At 42.6% G+C, this 19,162-nt stretch overlaps 1 protein-coding gene across 2 annotated transcripts; it reads left to right on the forward strand.

Moving 5' to 3' along the window:
• Positions 1 to 4,192: 4,192 nt before the first annotated feature.
• Positions 4,193 to 14,890, forward strand: LOC8034367 (ubiquitin-conjugating enzyme E2-24 kDa). 2 transcript variants are annotated; one of them, XM_040222761.2, is made up of 6 exons: positions 4,193 to 4,479; positions 6,173 to 6,307; positions 6,497 to 6,547; positions 9,226 to 9,358; positions 10,522 to 10,669; positions 12,421 to 14,890. In XM_040222761.2, exons 1-6 carry the CDS (start codon positions 4,463 to 4,465, stop codon positions 12,516 to 12,518), a joined length of 582 nt encoding a protein of 193 aa, XP_040078695.1. In that variant the 5' UTR covers positions 4,193 to 4,462; the 3' UTR covers positions 12,519 to 14,890. The 2 variants fall into 2 exon arrangements, with proteins under 2 accessions (XP_040078695.1, XP_029824326.1); XM_029968466.4 differs by lacking the exon at positions 4,193 to 4,479 and adding an exon at positions 5,683 to 5,781.
• Positions 14,891 to 19,162: the final 4,272 nt, after the last annotated feature.

Consider the following 19,162-nt stretch of genomic DNA (forward strand, 5'->3'; position numbering starts at 1 on the left):
TTGAAACGTGTCCCGAGTGACGATTTTGAAACAACACGGAACGAAAAAAATGCCAGAGGTTTGACATTGGCGTTTTGTATATATATATATATATATATATATATATATATATATATATATATATATATATATATATATATATATATATATATATATATATATATATATATATATATATATATATATATATATATATATATATATATAAACGTCCAAAGGGTTTCCGAGTTTTGGGGGTTTTTTGTTTCCTTCTCGTGCCGATACCTTTTTTCGAACCGAGTGGCGCATTGCCACGCATCTCAGCATGACAAGAGAAAATGCCCTAGTTCGGGCAGGTTCCCTAGTTCTGGCAGATCGTCCAGGATAGAGCCATGCGTGCGTCCAGTTGACTTCTTTTTTCAGTACCGATTAAAAACCGACTAACCGGTTAAAAAATTTGATCGCGATTAAAGCCTTAATCGATTAATCGGAAGGTTAATTGATCATTTGTCCAGCCCTAAATATAATATAATATAATATAACCGCAACCGACCGTACATTGAGAGGGTGAGAGTTCAAATCCTAGCTCCGCGGTTTATTTTGGCTTTCGCGGCGGTTTTGTAAAACAGCGATTCATTTCATGAAGTGTTCATTCATCTGCATATTTTCGAATACATATATAAAGTATGCCCGCACTTGATTTGCAATTTCTTTTTAAGACGTAGGTGTAACATGGCACAACAACGAAGATTAGTAAAAGGAATGAACAACACAACATATTTTTACAGCTTTCTGTGTTCTTACTGTTGTGTTTGTTCCTCTCCTTAGTCTTCGAAAACCGGACGTGTCGTCCGGTTTTCGTCCTCTATGGTATTCTCCACAAACACCGTAACTTAACCAGCACGCTCCATTTCCACGAGAGAATAGTGTTCCATGTTTTGGGTTATTGCATTTACATTATGTTTGACTTTCACCAAATAGCCCAGCTCTTAATTGTATTACTTGTTCCACTTAGCAGTATTTTACTAGAGGATGGATAAAGTTCTGCTCCTCCCTTCAGTGTTGGCGAAGACTCGCCTTCATGTATTAGGTTGAAATAATTAAACTATAGTGACGAGAAGGTGCGAACGGTTCTTCCAGCATCCAGTGAGAACTTTCTTAGGGTTGTTTAGAAACGCTGCCGAACAACAAAACAGGGATGTTAATTTCCATTTTTATTACATAGAATGCGATGATCCCCGAGTAGCGGAAGCATAGAGATCAGTGAGCGGAAGTGACATTTATGCTAGGGTATAAAACTATATAATGTAAGTAGATGTAGTGAACAAACGTTGGAGCTAGAAACGTGTGCAACTTTTGACCAATTAGAAGTATTAAGACATATCTAGGTTCCTTGAACTTCACGTCGTTGGATATATGGGACTACTTTAAACAATTTATTATAAAATGGCCATCTAAGATTTCAATTAAACAAATTATTGGAAAAACCGAAATAAACCGGTTTTCAGGAACGTGTAACCGGTAACCGAAACCGCAAAAATTAAAACCGTAAAAAACCGAAACGAAACCGTTATCAACAAGAAGCGGTAACCGTAACCGTAACCGAAACGTTATATTTTTCGGTCTGAGTCCCTGGCCGAGACTGCAGCCTGTAGATTGTGTACATCTTTTGATGGGTCGCTATACTTGAGATTTATTTCAATGCGAAAGCATTAACTGTCCCATTGAGTAAACCGGCGTCGTATTTTTTTTTTTATTTCTTTTTTTTATGTTTCAGTGTTTACAAAATCACAGTCCAGCGTGCAACCTTCACAGTCCAGCACGTGCGCGTTAGTCGCTTCGGTATGCGAGCAAAGCACGCGTCGTACGTAGGAACACTCATAGTAGTACCGTCCACACGCTCTTTTTTGAGGGGCAGAGGTGTCGTTAGACACCATGCCTTTTTCTCTGCCCCCCCCCCCCCCCCCCCCGGCCCCCCCAGACCACCCCAACACAAATAACGTGCACAAACAAAAAAATGGTGGCTTCTGTTTTTCTTTTATGTTTGTTAGGGGAAGTGACAAACTACAAATCTCTCCCCCCTTCCCTCTCCGTCCGAAAAGTGTTAGAGATTTGATCGGTTCACAATATCCTAGTTTACCCTTTTTTTTACTGCGTCTGACGGTTCTCGGCCAGCTTTCCTCTGGATACCCTTTCTCTGTCGCCCATTAGGCTTTCGGTTACGTATGTGTTTCTTACATCGTGATTAGTGGGAGGTCGCCGGTCGGTGACCGAGTGAGTTTTTTAGGACAGTGGCTAGAAGGTGAGGCTGGATCTTCCCGCTCGCGGATCTTAAAATTCTACAAAGAAATTGAAGCAGCGATTAAGTTTTTTAAGGGCCGCTTCTCTGATGAGTACCTTGACAAGGTGAAACGAAAGACCCTGTACTGGGACACGCTCGACATGCTAATTCCTGTCCCACTGTATCGGATGTGGGAAGGAATTAACAGCAGTGGAGTCAGATGTTTTCAAACGGCTCCGACGCTATCCCGTAAGAACAGCTACAAAAAAAAAAATTTTTCTTGCGTCTACATCTGAGAGTTCTCCCGGTAAAAACATGGTTGGAGCAAAAGGGTTTTTTTTTTTTTTTGTACCGTGGTCCACGAACTGCGCGCTTTGTCCTTTTCCAGAGACTCTTGAACATGTTATCCTATTTTGCACAAATGCTGAACTTTTTTGGGCACAGCTGCGGGCGGCACTAGAAGTTGATCTGTATGTGTCGTGGCGAAGTGCAATGTTTCTTGAGTGTGGGACGGGAAGAGATAGTCGAGCCTTTGAGGTTCTGACCATCCTTGGTTTACGTACGCGTTGTGGAGGTCAAGAACGGATCACCTTCATGTTGTCGAAGGAGGGAAACCTGCGTGGAGGCATTTTTTGGATGGTTTTGTGTACGCCAGCTCGCTGATTGCGACGACAGAGCAGGAGGGGCTTGAGTGTTGGGGAAACACTGAAGGCTCGGCTCGGAGTGCGCGGTTTCTCTGCCATCATCAAGTAGAGGCACGCCATTTGCCTTGCGGCGGTCTCCAGGGTTAGTACTGCCTATGCATTTGCGGCCTTTGAACTGCGGATTAGACACGTGAACTGTTGTGTCGCTTTGTGTTACTTTGCACGCTGCACACTGTGTTATGCTGTTTTGTGCTTTTTCTGCACTTTTATTGCATGAGGAAGTGTGAACGAATTTTTTTTAAACATGTACATAAAGATCAATTTAAAATAAAAAAAAAAAAAAATAAAAAAAAAAGTCGGTGACCGAGTGGGCTAGCGCACACCAACTCGGAGCACGTGGAGCGAAAGCTCGCGCTGCAGCACCCAGCTAGGGATCATGGGTTCAATCTGGTTCAATCCCCACGCCTGCCCGTTTCGAGCTGGATGAACATACCGGCGTGCGGTGTGCGGTCGTGTATTTTTACTGCGTGGTGCGCGTTAAAGACCCCAGGCTGCTCATCTGCAGCTGTGAGACAAGTCGCCCGACGCCCGTTGAGACAGACCAAGTTCAGGCTGTATAAACATACACACAACCCAATTACATCGTGGTTACATACATAATCACGCATACCGAAACTTTCCAAATCCTACATTAGCCACCTAATTACGACTTCGGTGAATATTGCAGTGCACGCTGCTAAGAAATTGTTTTCTCTCAAAAGCGGACTCCCGATATTTAGCAAGTAACGACATTCTTTCTCCGGGTAAAAAATATGAAAGAATATGTGGGTGTTTCGCCATAACATTTGATAAGTAGAAAAAAAAAAAAAAAACGCTTAAATTTCTAGCAGGGCATATAATAAGGACCACAGAACCACAGCACAGAACTGCCTGAAGGGTAGAGCGATAACTCGCGAGATTTATTGGAGGCTGCACCGCTGATCGGGAACGGCGAACAGCCGAGCCGCCGAGCCCGAGCGGCGTCCGCGAAAAGGAGAGGAGGAAAGGGGGTGCTTTCGCAGCTGAGAACAGCCAAGCTGGCCAAGCGGCGGCACCAGGCTCACGCAGCCAGCGGCGTTCAAGGAAACCTCGGTAGAGGCCGCCAAGAGTCAGGATGACGTCACGATGACGTCAAATATGTTGATCACCCCCTCCGGCAACTAGGACGGGTACTGCCGTTAACATCCATGTTCCCTCGGGGCGCTCTTTCTGCGCTCAAGCGTAGGGTTCTTGTTTTCACCGCCTCAAAATATGGCGTTACGATCGACTTTGCCGCCGGGCCGGTGGCCATGGCAACGGCAACGGCGCAACCGGTGCCACCGGTGCAACGGCAGCAACGGTCTCCGACAGCCGCTGAGCGTGATCGTCAGCTCCGAGTGTTCTGCGGAAAACGTGGTGTTCGCTCGGTCCGCGCTAATTTGACTTCGAAAGTTCTGGTGCTCTCGGAAGAGGATACCTTGGCGCTACTGTTCTGCGAAATGGTGCGGGAACTCAAACAAGTCGAAAGTCTTGTCGAAAGATGTTCCGAAGCGAGAGGTAAAGTTTCGTTTTTCGTCGCTTTCGTTCCAAGCCCGTTCCATGTGGTGCAATCCTGGTTGCGATTTTCAGTCTCGTGCGGCAGAAACCCCGTAAACACAGCACTTAGCACACGTTTGTTTTCGTTTTTACTTACGTATGAGTGACGTTGCACCTGAAATTTGCAGGCAGATCGAACCGTACCACGTGCTATGCGCACAGGACGACACTGGCATTTTTGGTGTTCTCCTTTTGCTCACAGACCCTTGCCTTACTTTTTTGGGCAAGCTTGAGTGCTTTCTGGCGTGCATTCTCAATCTGATATACAAGGATGATGTGATGAAGAATCTTAGAGCTTTCATGACAGAACAGTCGGAGACCTCTGTCCAGCAATCGGCTACAAGTTCTCCAGCTGCTATGAACCCTGGTGAATTTAAAACCTCATTTGAAAATGTCTGTAGCTAATAGGAAAGCACAGAAACCGTAAAACAAATCATCTATCAGCTGAGTAACAAAAAAAAAATTTTTTTTTGTCCACGAAACATTGAAGTTTCTGCTGATCAAAACTGTGGTGGTGCGATGTCTTCTATAAATGTATATTTTTTTCATTGTGCTCTTTTTTTGCATCTCGTGCTATCTGTTCTATTGTTCCGTAAATTTTATTATCTGTATTTATCTTACATTTTATGTATGAGATCTGTGTAAATAATAAAGAATGTATGAAAAGTATGTGTGTGCTCCTTGCCTCCTACCCACTTGAGGAGCAGCTTCTCTGAAGTTGCGCTACAGTGGTTTATGAACAAAGATATAAAAAAAAAAAGCCCCAGAAGACGAGAATGAAATCGACGAGAAATTAAATCAAGAAAGCGAACCGGGGGCCGGGGGCCGGGGGCCGGGGGGGGGGGGGGGGGGGGGGGTAGCGAGCGGGCGCGAACCGGACGCCCGGAAGGAGACAGGACAACTTGCGCCATCTAGGGGCAAGTAGGGGCGGCCCGGTAGAGGCGGCGATTGCAGCGCCATGTTTTGAGGCGGCGGAAACAAGAACCGTACGCTTGAGCGCAGAAAGACCAGAAAGAGCGCACCGAAGGAGCATGGATGTTAACGGCTCTACCCGTCTTAGTTGCCGGACGGGGTGATCAACATATCTGACGTCGCCGTGACGTCACCCTACTTTTCTCTTTCTTTTTCGCTCATCGGTCGCTCTTTTCTCGCTTCTTCGCTCGCTCGGGCGCCCGGAGCGCGTTACAATAGCCAAGGCTACGGCTGCGCCGGCCTGGCGGCACAGCGTTCGACGTTCTGTACACAGTGGGTGGCTGTCGTTCTGTGAGTCGTGATTTGTTTTGTAGTACTTCTTGAACGTCGTAGTTCCCGGTAGCTCTACGAAAGCTGATCGAAATCTAAATGTTGTGGACTGATTACGGGGCTCTTGGACGCTCCGTGTGGGTGTATTTTTTCTAATAGGATCAGGCATCCACTCCTGTCTTTGTTAGGGCTGTGAGCACTTCGGCGTTCCTAATCGTGATCTCGGCTGGTGGCATCACCTCATGCTCCCCGTATTTTTCATGTTGCCTTATGGCCGGTGCCAGGATTAATATGTCCAGCCTTGTCGTCTTAACCCCTGTGGGTTTCTGTTTTGTTCGTGCTTTTTTGTTTTGCTTTGGGGGCATAGTTGCGAAGTGACGTTTGGTGAGATATGTCCGGTGGTCATACCCAGGCTGGACGTTCCGAGTTCTGAATCTCCCCCTGGAAGAAGCAGCTCCGCGGTCGAAGATCAGGACCCAAGGAAGGATCAAGACGGCACGAATTTGAGTCCGAACATGTCGAAGTCATTAAGTACCAGTGCCAAGAGGTGAGTGTGTCAATCGTTCCTTCTTAGGACTAAGGCGGTACCCACGTCGGGGACCACTTGCCCTTGCATAAGATATCCGTTCCAGTGTGCTCTTTTTCACTGTACACGCCTGAAAATCAGCGGCTGGTATGCAGTCGAGGTGTTGCACGAAGCGTGCGGCGCTGAACTTTTTTTTTTTTTTTTTTCTAGGATCCAAAAGGAACTCGCGGAAATTACGCTGGACCCACCGCCTAATTGCAGGTGATGTTATTTATTCATTTACGTGAGAGTAGTAGCCATGGGCCTTTTCCTGTCCGGTGTTTCTTTTTCTTTTTGTTCCTCTGTGTTGCACTTGTTCGCATGCTGCTCGAATTAGTATCGGTCTGGTCGTTACGATTCACAACCATTTTGAAGGCACTATCTGTCTGGTCATTACGTTTGACTGAACCGTTTTGAAGGCACTTTCCGGTGCATGCCCGTGGCGTTATTGACTGGGCTGTAGGTAAACCTGTTTGTTGAACCAAAGCAAGTGTGCAGGCGAGCTGGTTCAATACTGATATGGTAACTCAAGAGCCGGGAAAAACGGGACGGACAACACAAAGCTCCAACGTTGTGGTGTTCGTCCCGTTTTTCCCCCGCTCTTCGGTTACCACGACTGTTAGCTGTCGTCCACCTGGAAGCATTACACAAGCGGTAGTAAGCATTTTCCTATTGCAAAACAAAACCACTGCCCATAGGCAGTGCTTGAAGTCTCCCCTCAGTTGTTGGATTCTACAAAAACTTGAGGAGGGGTTTGTATTGGATGCACTCGGAACCAACTTGACTGGTGCATAAACGTTATCAGTGTGCATAGTAAGGAACGCGACTCGATGCAAGCCTTCCGATTATTTTTCGCGTTTGTGGTCGGTTTTTTATAATTATTATTATTATAAAAATAAGATTTAGACATGTGCCTTTTGGTGGCACATGAAATTAGCATGTCTTCTTCCAAGGTCCCGTACTCGTTATATTGGTTCCACTAAAGTCACTGGATCCTGGGAAAGTAACCCAAGCTCCCCGCGTGGTCGCCATCTTGGTCCGTGGAATGAGCAATTTTTCCTTGACCCCTCCGTTCTTGGTGAGCCGATCTAGATTCGCTGGTGACACGTAGCTTTATTGAGTCTTTTTTTTTTTTGTATACCGAGATTTTGCAAGCCACACACCGGCGAAACAAGCGTACACGTTCGTACCACCATCAGATGCTGTGTCGGTGCTTGGAGGCACTGAAAAATAAGTTTACTGTCTTGAAATGCGCAAGAAGAACAATATAATTGTAAGAGATCCATGGAGATGGGCATGATTAATAAGTTGATTGCATGCACAGTGCCAAAGACTCCTATATTGGCGAGGAACGCTTCCAGTACGATGATGCTCCATGGTGATCTTGGCGCGACTGGTTTAGAACGACCCCCTGGAAGCTTCGAAGATTTGAATGGACCACGATGGCGATTTCCATGGGAACTTAGGGCGATTAGCCAATCACCTTGCGAGATTTGGGTCTTTTGTATGTTAGTATCCGTTTGTGTGCGGCTAGCAGGTAGGGAAGGCAATGGCGCTATTTTCCCAGGATCCAGTGACTTTAGGTTCCACCAATGCGTGGGGAAGGGATCGCTTCTGCGTCCCTTTTTCATGGAAGGTCTATCAATCAAAACATTTCGCCGGTCTCCGGTGCTGCAAGAAACGTTTTTAATTTAACTGAAGGCACTAATTTTAAGCAGTGCTAATGCATTGCAAATCTTGGTATATTCTGGGTCTTTGAAACTCTTTGGACTTTGTCTTGAAATATCTTAGCCAGTGCTGTGCTAGGTGGAATGTGATAACATTGTGCATCCACTTGTGCAGTGGAAGCACGGTGCAATTTTCTCGTCCTCTTTTTTTTTTGTTGAGTGCCATAGCCTCCCGCAAAGTTCGGCCAGGTTCTCATGAACTTGCCTGCTTACACTTATTATCGTTGCTCAGAAGTGGCTGAATGATATCCTAGCGATTTTTTTAATTGTATTTGCCAAGTTTGTTGCTGTATTTGATCAATTATCTACCCTAGTACTTTATTTCTGTATATATTCTGAATGCTGCATTATTATGAATATTGAATTTGCTTTGTAATATATGGTGTTGCCTAAGGAATGACAGCATGTCGATGAGTCAATTTCTTTCTTCAGAAATTGGCATAGAAACCTACTTTAAAGCTGCTGATTTCTGTATAGTTTGGTTTTACTAGCTCATCTAATATTTTCATGAAAGATTTTAGGCTATCATTACAAAAGGTGTACACTGCGTGACACTGTTAGCGCGAACACAACATTGATGCGTTTTCACATTTGACTCGGACATGTCTTTAAATAGTATAAAATTTTGCCTCTTAGGTTGGTGCTCAAAATGAGCACTTTCCACGACACTATCGTGTCGTGTCGTGTACTCCAGAAAAAAAAGCTAGTTTCGTGCATTGTTAATACGCTGCACGAAGTAGGTTCTTACAAGATTTGGTTGTTTGTCTACTCTAAAATGTACCTACAAATATCTTACTCCCGCATAAAGAGAGAAATTAGTAGTGCTCCGCGAGGAGTCTGACTTTTTTTACTATGATTCTTGAGGTGAAAATGATTATAGTAGTTTTTGATGACGGTTTTTCAATTCTGGGAGAAAAACTGGCAATCGCTTGTTTGTGCAAACAGTGTCGTGTAGTGTACATACAAACTTTGCTGATGTAGCTAAAAATGTGTAACAGTTTTTTCTCACAACCTCGACCTGCCCTAAAATCAGTGAATCCGGTGTGTCGGAGATTAAAAGGTGTTCACAAATTTTTATGTGCATCTTATGAGCACCTTTGTCAATATGTGAGAGTGAACCCTGACTTAGAAGCGTGGAGTGTTAACTGTATGGTTCTCTTCCTTCGTCTCTAGTGCGGGCCCTAAAGGAGATAACTTGTATGAATGGGTGTCCACCATTCTCGGCCCACCAGGATCTGTCTACGAGGGTGGGGTGTTCTTTCTGGATATCCACTTCAGTCCAGAGTATCCGTTCAAGCCACCAAAGGTGATGTCCTGTAGAAATAATGCCCAATACGGATTAGAGCTGGTGGACTTTCAATGTCTCGTAAACCAGGGACAGAGGTGCTGAACTTGTTTCACCTCAAGTGCAAACATAGTGAAAGTTACGAGAGCGAGCTCTGGGCTTTCAGCGTCTGTGCCAAGCTTGTGCAGTGCAAGCGTTGTTCAAGGCAACATGCTCAAGCTTGTAGCTTCACTTGCGCACAAAGTGAAATAAACTATATAGGAGGTTTGAATTTTTGTTACTACGTTGATGTCCTGCATTTTATTTGATGCCCGCTTGTACTGGTAAATTCCACAAGTATTTTAAACTGAACAAAATGGTTTAGTTAAATAAATAAAAGTTGTCCCATATAATTGTAAAAGATTTTTTTTTTTAATTTGACAAAGCAGTTTTTGTGCATTTCATATGTATACATGTTTGCAAATCCGGTCTCGGTGCCGCCATGTTGCTCGGTTGAGGTGCACTTGGGCACGGCCATAATCCGATTATGACGCCTTGCAAGGCTTCGAATCAGATTATGATGCGTCCAAGCGCACCCCAACCAAGCAAGATGGCGGCGCCCTGAAGCCGAACTTGCAAACGTGTATACTTGTGAAGTTACTACTTGGATATCACACTTACTGTAACACACCGAGCAAGCGCCCACTCAAAATTTGAAGATAATCACAAAAAAATAGAGATGGGCGCACGTGAGGGTCATCAATTTTGCATATATTTGTACTGTCTATATTTTTTTCAGATGTTTCAAATTTTGGGGGTGGGCGCTTGGTGCGGAATGGGTGGATAACGGTATTCTATGGTAGTTTATTTCTGGAATTTCGGAAGTTTGTCAGTTAGGTACCGTGATAAAAATTTGCTCTAAAAATTGCTACACATTCTTAAGTTATGTCGTAAAATAAGTATGATAGCACAGCTATGTCTTGTTTATTGAATTGCTATTATCTTTTTCACACACTATAGGTACAGCAATTAATTTTATTAATTGGGTTGGTCCTTAAGAGCTTTGGTTGGGATCATTCAAGGCAACCCATTCCTGAAAGACTTTGTGCCCAAGTTTCAGATTCTGAAAAATTTCACTGCTCCTTTTTGATATCAAGTTTTATTTTGGGTGCCTTGTGTAATATGTGGTTTCTTTTCCATGGCAGGTGACATTTCGTACTCGCATCTATCATTGCAACATCAACAGCCAGGGAGTGATATGCCTAGACATTCTCAAGGACAACTGGAGTCCTGCCCTGACCATTTCCAAAGTTCTGCTATCCATATGTTCTCTACTCACAGACTGCAACCCAGGTAAGCATGCTGGTCTGGTCATGATTTTGTTCTGTTGACATTGAGTGTCTCCTCCTCCTGCTGGTGTTTTTGGGTAATTGCATTCATTGCTAATAGCCACACAAGCTGTTGTTGCACTTTAGGTGTGATTTGATCGCCTTTCTGTACTCAAATATGGTATTGAGGATTGTAATGTAGTCTCACGTTATCTCTTTTTTTTAAAGTTTAGGCATACGTTACTACATTGTATGCAGCATTCTCTACACAGGCAGACATGTACTATCATATTTGTTGACCTCTAAAACATAGTGACTGTAGGCTTCTATACTTGGCAAAATTGAAGGGACCATGGAATGATTCTTGAACTTCTTCCTCCTTAGTTTTCCTCACTGAAAAGTGAAATGAAAAATTATGTGGTTGTGACGTAGTAGTATTTTATTGGAACCGGAAGCTCTCCCAGCCGTCCGAGGGTTGGCGGGGTCAGCCGTTCGTGTTTCTTGCATCTGATACAGTCGTCGATAAATGTTGAACTACAGCGACAGCCCTCCCAGTCTTCTTGTCGACATGGTCGGACTTCCACGACAGGCCAGTCTAATGAATTTTGCTTTCCTCGACGTAAAAAAGAGTTATGTCAGATTGTCAACTTTGACGGTGTTGGTTTTGGAATGCAACGACTCCAAGCTTTCACCGTGCTTAGCACACCATGGAACTTGTCATTTGCAAGTGATAATTGCCGTCGAGGCACTCATTGGCCACGAACGCGAATCCAAATATTTGTCGACAGGTTGATTGTTGACGAGCGCATATGTCCGAGTGATGCAGTGCTCGTGTCGAACACGTGAGCTATTTTTGGCTGACGTGCGTGGGTACCATGGATGTATTGCAGTGAAAAAACGGAGCGCTTTCGAATGTAAGAAATAGTTTGCTATATTTTTAAAATTTCATAGCGAAAAGCAGGCTTTTGGTGTTCTACCCTAGTGTACTGGTTTTTGTTTTAACCTACTAAACAATATGCAATGAGTAAAATTTCAATCTAAAATCATTTATTCAATCCAGAATTCATTTCATAGTTCTCTCTAGTACAGCATTTTGCCATCTTTAAAAAATAAAAAAAATATATATATATTTTGTTAAAGTTCAGATTCACGGTGGAAATCTTGTTTAGTTTGGGTTATTTATATAAATTATGAAATTAATTATTAATATTTGGGTAAGGGTCTTGCGAGTTCTTGAGTCTGAACAGCTCCATCGATGTCAGCTTAATTCTTGAAATTCCTCGGACTTGTTTGTATTCAGAGTGAGTCTAGTACTTGTGGTTTCTTCCCTGTTTTGATACTAGTAACTTTGACTACCCCCGGTTTTAGTCTGATAGAATAAATGTAGCTTACATGTCGTGTCACACAATCTACCGTAAAATACAGCGGAAGCACCCACTTCGTTGAAGCGACCACTATTATACGTTTAGCTCCTGGTTTGACCGGTCAAGTGCCCATGTCTAGATTAACCTAGTTTTCACTGAGAGTGGGGTGGCCACTTCCTCTGTATTTTGCAGTACTTCCAACACTGAAAGTATGTTATCTTTGCATCATGTTGCATATACTACCCATTAAGATTTCTGCTTTCTTGCAGTTTTCAGGGTGTAAAGCTGGATGCCATATGAATTGGCTGTAGATAAATTTTACTTCATCCACACACACACAAAAAAAAAAAACAAAAAAAAAAAACAATGGTTATTTGTTTTGAGCATGCTTTTGTTACATTTCCTTGCACAGCGGACCCACTGGTGGGCAGCATTGCCACTCAGTTCATGCAGCAGCGAGAGGAGCACGACCGCATTGCCCGGCTCTGGACAAAGCGCTATGCCACATAAGCCTAGCTAACCAACTAGTGGTTGCGATGACGTTAATTATTGATGTGTACACTCCTCCCTCACTCCCTCCTCCATCCCCACCTCTGTTTTAAGTTTTGCTTAGCTCGGAGGACTCGACATCTGTCTGTCTGTCCCTGCCGGCCTACTTTTGTTGGTTTCCTAAGCTGGCAGGCAGTTTGGTGAAGTTTGTGATTGTGTTCCAGAGGCTGTACAAAAGTTGCATTGCTCTTTTTTTTTTTTTTTTCTTCAAGCGAGTACAATTAGGCAGTGTGTGTATGCATGTGCATTCACACACCTGCCTCGCTTGCACATGCATACATCTGTATATAGTTTCCAATGAGAAAGACTTCCCATTTGCTTGATCCATGCTTGTTCATATGTTGAATATCTAGGGTTGGTACATAGTGGTTAAGTGGTATGATGACGATTTTCCAGAAGGACTGAAGCCTTTTTGCACAAATTGGATTATCCAGCTCCCAGGAATGACTATTGGACATTATGACTTGATTGTTTTTTACTTTTTGCCTATGAGTATTGTGGTGTAAAGAGGTATGTTTGAGAAATGCTGTGGCTGAAGTTTGTTAAGGGCACTGGCTAAAGATTTACTTTTGAACTACTCAAGGGATCGGAGTGAAATTTGCAACGGAGATTTAACATAAGATGTCGGTGTATTGTGCAAATTTTCAGCTCTCTGGGACAATTTTACATACCTGCATAAGATGTGTCACACTTTAAGAGATCTCTGATATGCAAATGAAGCTATTAAGCATCATTTTGACTGCTTGAATATAAAGTGGGGAATGTGGGACTTCGAGCTATCTAGTTTTTATAATTCAAATGCAAATAATTCAGGAAGAGTCATTACCTTAAATAATGAGATGCATTACCTTCAAACAAAATATTCCTTCGTATGAAATTTGCAGCAAAAAGTGGAACTGAGAAAAATTAATTCGAACATAGAACTTTTTAAATTTTTTACAGCCTCACAATGTGCTGAAAATATTTTATATCAACATAACTATTTGGTGTATGGTTATCAAATTTAGTGTAAAGCGCGAAACACATGTACAACGAAACCGTCCAATCCGACGTCCGACCATGTAATACGACGGTCGGAGGCGAGGGTTTTCAACGCTCGCCGATGCTACGAAAACCCTCGCCCCCCAAGGTCATTCCGGCAGTCCGCACGTCGGGTCGGACGGTTTCGTCGTACATGTGTTTCGCACTTTAGGGTGTATAATTAATTTCTAAAACCAAAAAACTCAAATTCGAAAAATGATTTTTTTTTTCTTTCTTTTTCTATTTGAAATTTAGGTTTTTGTCCCCCTGCCTGTCACTTGCATGATTTCAGGTCGTGGTGCGTGGGAAGCCAGTTAGTTATTTCTTGGGGCTAGGCATTTCATGCATATATTTTCAGCGGATCGAAAGATGCTAATTGTTTTTAGTAATGATTTGTTTTACAACATTTAAATTATTAGCCTTTTGGTATTGAACTGTTTTTCTTTGCAAGTTATATTGCAGTAAAAATGCCACTTATGGCATGAATATTTGTTTTTGTCATTTTGTAGTCTACTTAGTATTTCAGAAAAAATGACAAATTGAGGCCAATGAAATGCAGCTTTGGGGTGCTCCACTTCATAATGTGTTGGCATACTGCAAATGTTAATGGTCACCCAACTCTTAGGTTGACTTGCATAATTTCTGTGCATTTCTTGAGGCATTCTTTGATTTTCTTTTTTCAGTGTGTGTGTGTGTATATGTGTGTGCATGTGTGTTTCACTTAACCAAGATCTTTGGACTTATGTGGAGGCATTCTGTAGGTTCTGTGACTTCCCTTCTCACTTCTGGAAGGAAAACTCCACCCTGATTTTATTTTGTGTGGCTGTTTGGTGGTATGTCGGTCGGACCACTGTCATTCCAACTCTAAGCTTGGAAGTGGGCAGGGAGGTGGGAGGAACATCAAACTGTTTTGGTTGACGTCACAGTGTTGGGTTGGCTGAATTATTGCTTGGATGTGCGACATTTTGTTTTGTTTCTTCATATTTTTTTCCCCTGATTATTGACCTCAGTTTTGGGGGAGGGGCTGTGGAGGAGGCGAGATTTCTAGTTTACCAAGTTTCATTCTCGTTTAGGGAATATAAGAGGTTGCTCCTGTTTCTTGCATTTGGAGCACCAGAAACTGCTTCTTTGTGAAGCATATGTTTGGACAAGATATACAAGTTTTTTTTTTTCCCTTCTGTTGCTGATGTAATTTCAATTTTGCTGCACGTGTATAACACTTTCCTTTCTGCTTGTTACATAGTGTTTGTGGTGTTGTGTAATTTAAATCTTATATACAAAGTACATAAACAATAAAAACAGCAAAACTTGAATGCTTTCTGCATGATCTCTGGAAGGACAAGGCTACTACTTACAGTCTATTCACAAGGGTAGCAATCCTATTGATATTTACAGCAGATAATTTTTTACATACTGATAAGCAGACCAAGTCTTGCAACTAGTTGTGGGATTTTTAAATCTTGCAATAAATCCCAATAAATCTTTTTGGGTAGGCCATGTATGTTACAAGATGTCCTTTTCTCCTGAATTTTTTTCAAACTATAATAATGCTGCAACATAATTTAGGCACATGCCACCCTGGCAGCAATGTACTAGCTGTCCTCCGCTCCACATTCTGCGCCCTCCATATTTTTTATCGCCTTTTCAAGGAGTGCAAAGGACAAAGGCACAGAGGAAAGGTATGTGGGGATGTGCCTCTTTTCTATGCTTCACTCGGCCAATGGAAGGACCACTTCCATGGCCGAGACATTCCCTTTCGACCTCCGGAGTACAAGATGCAGGGTTCAAAGCCTGCGCGGTCCCTTCCCCAACGAGCCTTTGGGGCGTGCTCATAGTCTGTTGCTTTGCGTGCAAAACCCCGATATTTCTTTTTTCCAATGGCTTCCAAAATTGCTTCTGTTTTGTCTGTACTTTGTCCACACGAGTCCTTTTAGAGCCGGCACGTTCCAGCAGACGAAATTGGTCTGAATTTGAAAATATTGCAGAAGTCTTTTTTCTTGGGGAAGATGCATTTTGACATGTCTTAACCAGGCAGGTAAAGGAAAGCATTTTTTTTTTTTTTTTAGTGCTGTGTCCCTTTCAGGCTAATTCACATGGTGTGCGTTTTTGCATAAACTTGTTCCAAGACAACACCAGGGGCCTCCAAACTTTTTGGATAAGGGGCCGGATTCACGGTCTGTCTCGAGGGCCAGGAAAAAAAGAAGGAATTCTAAACGAAAATCTAAATATATAATCCTTCATAAGAATTTAGGCACATAAATAAATGTTAGTTTTACAAAGAAAATTGAGGTCAATGAGTACATATATTAGAATTTGAAATTTAATAATTTAGCTAATAACATTGCACAACAATTGTGACCTAGAAAACTCGCTATTGGGAAGGAGGAGAAATTGCGACGCCCCAAGCGGTTAACTTTACAACTACACGGATGGGGACAACAAATACAACGACTCGGCGCTCGGCCGACATAACCGAACGCGGCGGCGGCGTTCGGCTAGAGTTTGTGTTCTCCGGTGAGGGGGAGGAGGGGCTCTTTTGTTCCCACTCTGGCCTGCATGAACAATGCAGCATGCACAGTGTCCAGCTCGGCACAAAAGCCGAAGTGGGTCAAGCTCGCATTCTCCGACGACTGCTTTCGGAATAGATCCGGCACTTAATGTCACTTCGTTGATAGTTAGTATTTTTTTACATTGCACTGTGCCCCGCGCTCTATTGTAGAAGATGACATGGACATGCCCGTAAGGCCAGTGGGCATGTGCACAGGCCTTGTGTGGAGTAAACACCGAAGTGTGGGGAAACAAAATGGTTGGAGCGCCCCCTATAGTTCGATCTCCTGCCCAATAGGCATATATGAAAGCTTTGGGACATTTGTGCAGTGCAAAAGACATAATTATAAAGCTAACGCTAACAATATGTAATAGCTGTGACAGAGGACGTGAAGCACAATGGTACATGAAAATGCAAAGTAATTTTAACATAGTTAAACATGAAGTAGGGTACTATGGATGGTGATGGTGGTAATGACAGTGTTCAATTAATACAATGAGAGGACCAGCGTTACGATGCAGTTTCTTTTGGGACCAGGGTTTCTTGCATTCTTTCATGGGCCAAGGTTTGGAGACACCTGCTCTACACTGATGTTGTCATCAGTGGTGTTCGGTGCCGCCTCTGAGTTCGAGGCAAAATGACAACCTACAGACCAACCTAGCTTGAAACCTGCCCAAGGTGACCACAGTATGGCTGAGGCTTACTGCAATGTGTGTAGCTGAGATTATTTGTGCATCAGATCTCCAGTCCTTTGCTGGGGCATGTCAGGCGTGCAAGGCCCCGAAAATTTTATTTCTGTGGCATTGGGAATGGGGTTGATATTAATTCCTTTGTGGCACTGCACTCTGGTTTTAAGAATCTTATATGAAGTGGCCTGGAGGTCACTAGAAGCTGAATTGTTTTGTCTCTTGCTTTGCTCTCTGTTTGCGGTTCCATTTCCACTAGATTCTGCCGAACTTTTTTAGTTCACAAATTATCAAAACTTTTTATGAAAACTTTGCAGCCCTGGGAACCACTTCATTGGGCAGTTGTTTGGTAACAAACTTTCTGTGGATGTATATGTATCTGTGCATATTGATGTTTTTGTATTTGGAATTATGGATTCTTGGGCATCATTGCCGTGGGGAAAGTAATCTCATGCATGCTTAGCATTGGGGCCTGTTACTTCATACAAGTTGGCTTAGCTGAAGCAGTTTTCAGAGCTTTGTGTTTGCTTGTGCTAATCAATGCCCCCCACCATGCCACGTCAGGTAGAATATAATATTTGATCTTGGGGATAATTTAATGCAGGTGATTTTCTAAAGGAGCCCAAGGAAAGTTTATGAAGAGCTGCTGGACTGGAGAGGGAGCTCTTGAGGTGGAGCTAGTTTGACCCTAGCAAGATGACAGTAATATCGGCCTAGTCAACCCGATGTGCCACCATCTTACTAGCAGCAGAAGGCACGTCGGAAACTGACGCTGACACTTGTCCATACCCTTAATCGGTGTTTTCCCAGTTTAAGCATTGTTTTAACTTTAACTGAGTCGCACATTGACGCATATCAAACACATGCTCCATATAGTATAGTGTGTGTTTTGCTGTTTTTGTTTTTGTTGTTTTTTTTTTGGGGGGGGGGGAGAGAGGGAGAGGGAGGGAAAGTTTTTTTTTTGACAGAGTCAGTGTTTGACAAAATATTGGTGTTTATTGGAGATAAGGGGGTTGGATTTCCCAACCACAAGGGAACATCCGATTTCCTTCTCTTACCAATAAAAGAAGAAATGGGACAAGGGGTGCAACTCCCAAATAAAAGAAGTGGCCCGTGTTCCAGATCAATGCAAAATAAACTGATGGGCCTTAAGGTTTTTTCTCGTATAAAGATTGGGTGCTTCGTATTTCAAGACTGTTCAAATTCGTGGTTATTTATTTACAAAGAAGCCTGCATTACTGCGAGGCATTTTAGCAGAGGGTCGGTTTTGCAAACATTAATAAAACATCACTGGAATATATATATATATATATACTGTATATATGAAAATACACCAAACCACAACTAGTACACAACTTCTAATGCACAAAAAGTATTCATAAAAACATCACTGGAATTTTAAAAAAAATTATATATATAGCACAACTGGGATATAAGACGCACTGCCAAAAATGACTAAGAAAATAAAAGCACTATCTATCAAATGCAAGTCGAAGAATCATTTTAACAATAGAAAATTTGTCAAGATATATCTTTACTCGTCTGTGTTTGGTCCTATGTTTTATTCTTTCTATTATCTAGTATACTTTACCAACACGCGTTAAGAATATTATACATCTTTAGGCAGCTGATTCCACTCTTTAATATTTCTCGGGGGGAAGAAAGAAAACCCATCAGGTGTGAAAGGAGTGTGGTCGGAGTTTGAGTCATTCGCCCTTCCCGATACATAAAACAGTTCCTGTAAAACATCCCTTTTACTAATAGAGAGTTTATCTTATAAATATCATCTAGAAATTTTAGGCTCAAAGATTTTCTTCATTCACTAAGCAACTCCTAATGCAAGGCCGCCTCCATGCTGGTGACGCTTGCTCCGAATTCATGATAATTTAGCACATTGATTTTATATATTTCAAGTTTTTGTTAAATATTTACGGTGGGGTACCCAAACTACTGAAGCATATTCAATGCGTGGACGAATAAAAATAAAATATAGCTTACTTTATCGGGTTGAAGCTTGTCAAAGGTTTAATTAAATTGAGGACTATCATTTCAACATGACTCTTTCATGTTAGGGTGGAGAATAAAATCCAAGACGATTTAAATCATAATTTTTAATAACATCCGTTTGCTATGATTATTTAAATCAAACCTTTTCCCAGGAATTGAAATTAGGGGTGTGTCTAAATTTTTAGGGGGGGGGGGGGGGGCATTGAGGATAGAGGAGTTGTTGCAAATTGTGAACACCCCCCCCCCCCTAGGGGTGCATAGGGAAATCACTGCCTTTCCTACAAAAATAATCTCCAAAATATTCTTATTTGCCATTTGTCTATCATGTAATGTTTTCTATGTGC

This window comes from Ixodes scapularis, unplaced genomic scaffold, assembly GCF_016920785.2.
Source record: "Ixodes scapularis isolate PalLabHiFi unplaced genomic scaffold, ASM1692078v2 PGA_scaffold9__187_contigs__length_104089568, whole genome shotgun sequence".
Taxonomy (NCBI): Eukaryota; Metazoa; Arthropoda; class Arachnida; order Ixodida; family Ixodidae; genus Ixodes; species Ixodes scapularis.

Coding starts and splice junctions, on each gene's coding strand:
- LOC8034367 (XM_040222761.2), top strand. Junction 6,548..9,225: donor GACCCACCGCCTAATTGCAG/GTGATGTTATTT, acceptor CTTCGTCTCTAG/TGCGGGCCCTAAAGGAGATA. Junction 9,359..10,521: donor ATCCGTTCAAGCCACCAAAG/GTGATGTCCTGT, acceptor TTTCCATGGCAG/GTGACATTTCGTACTCGCAT.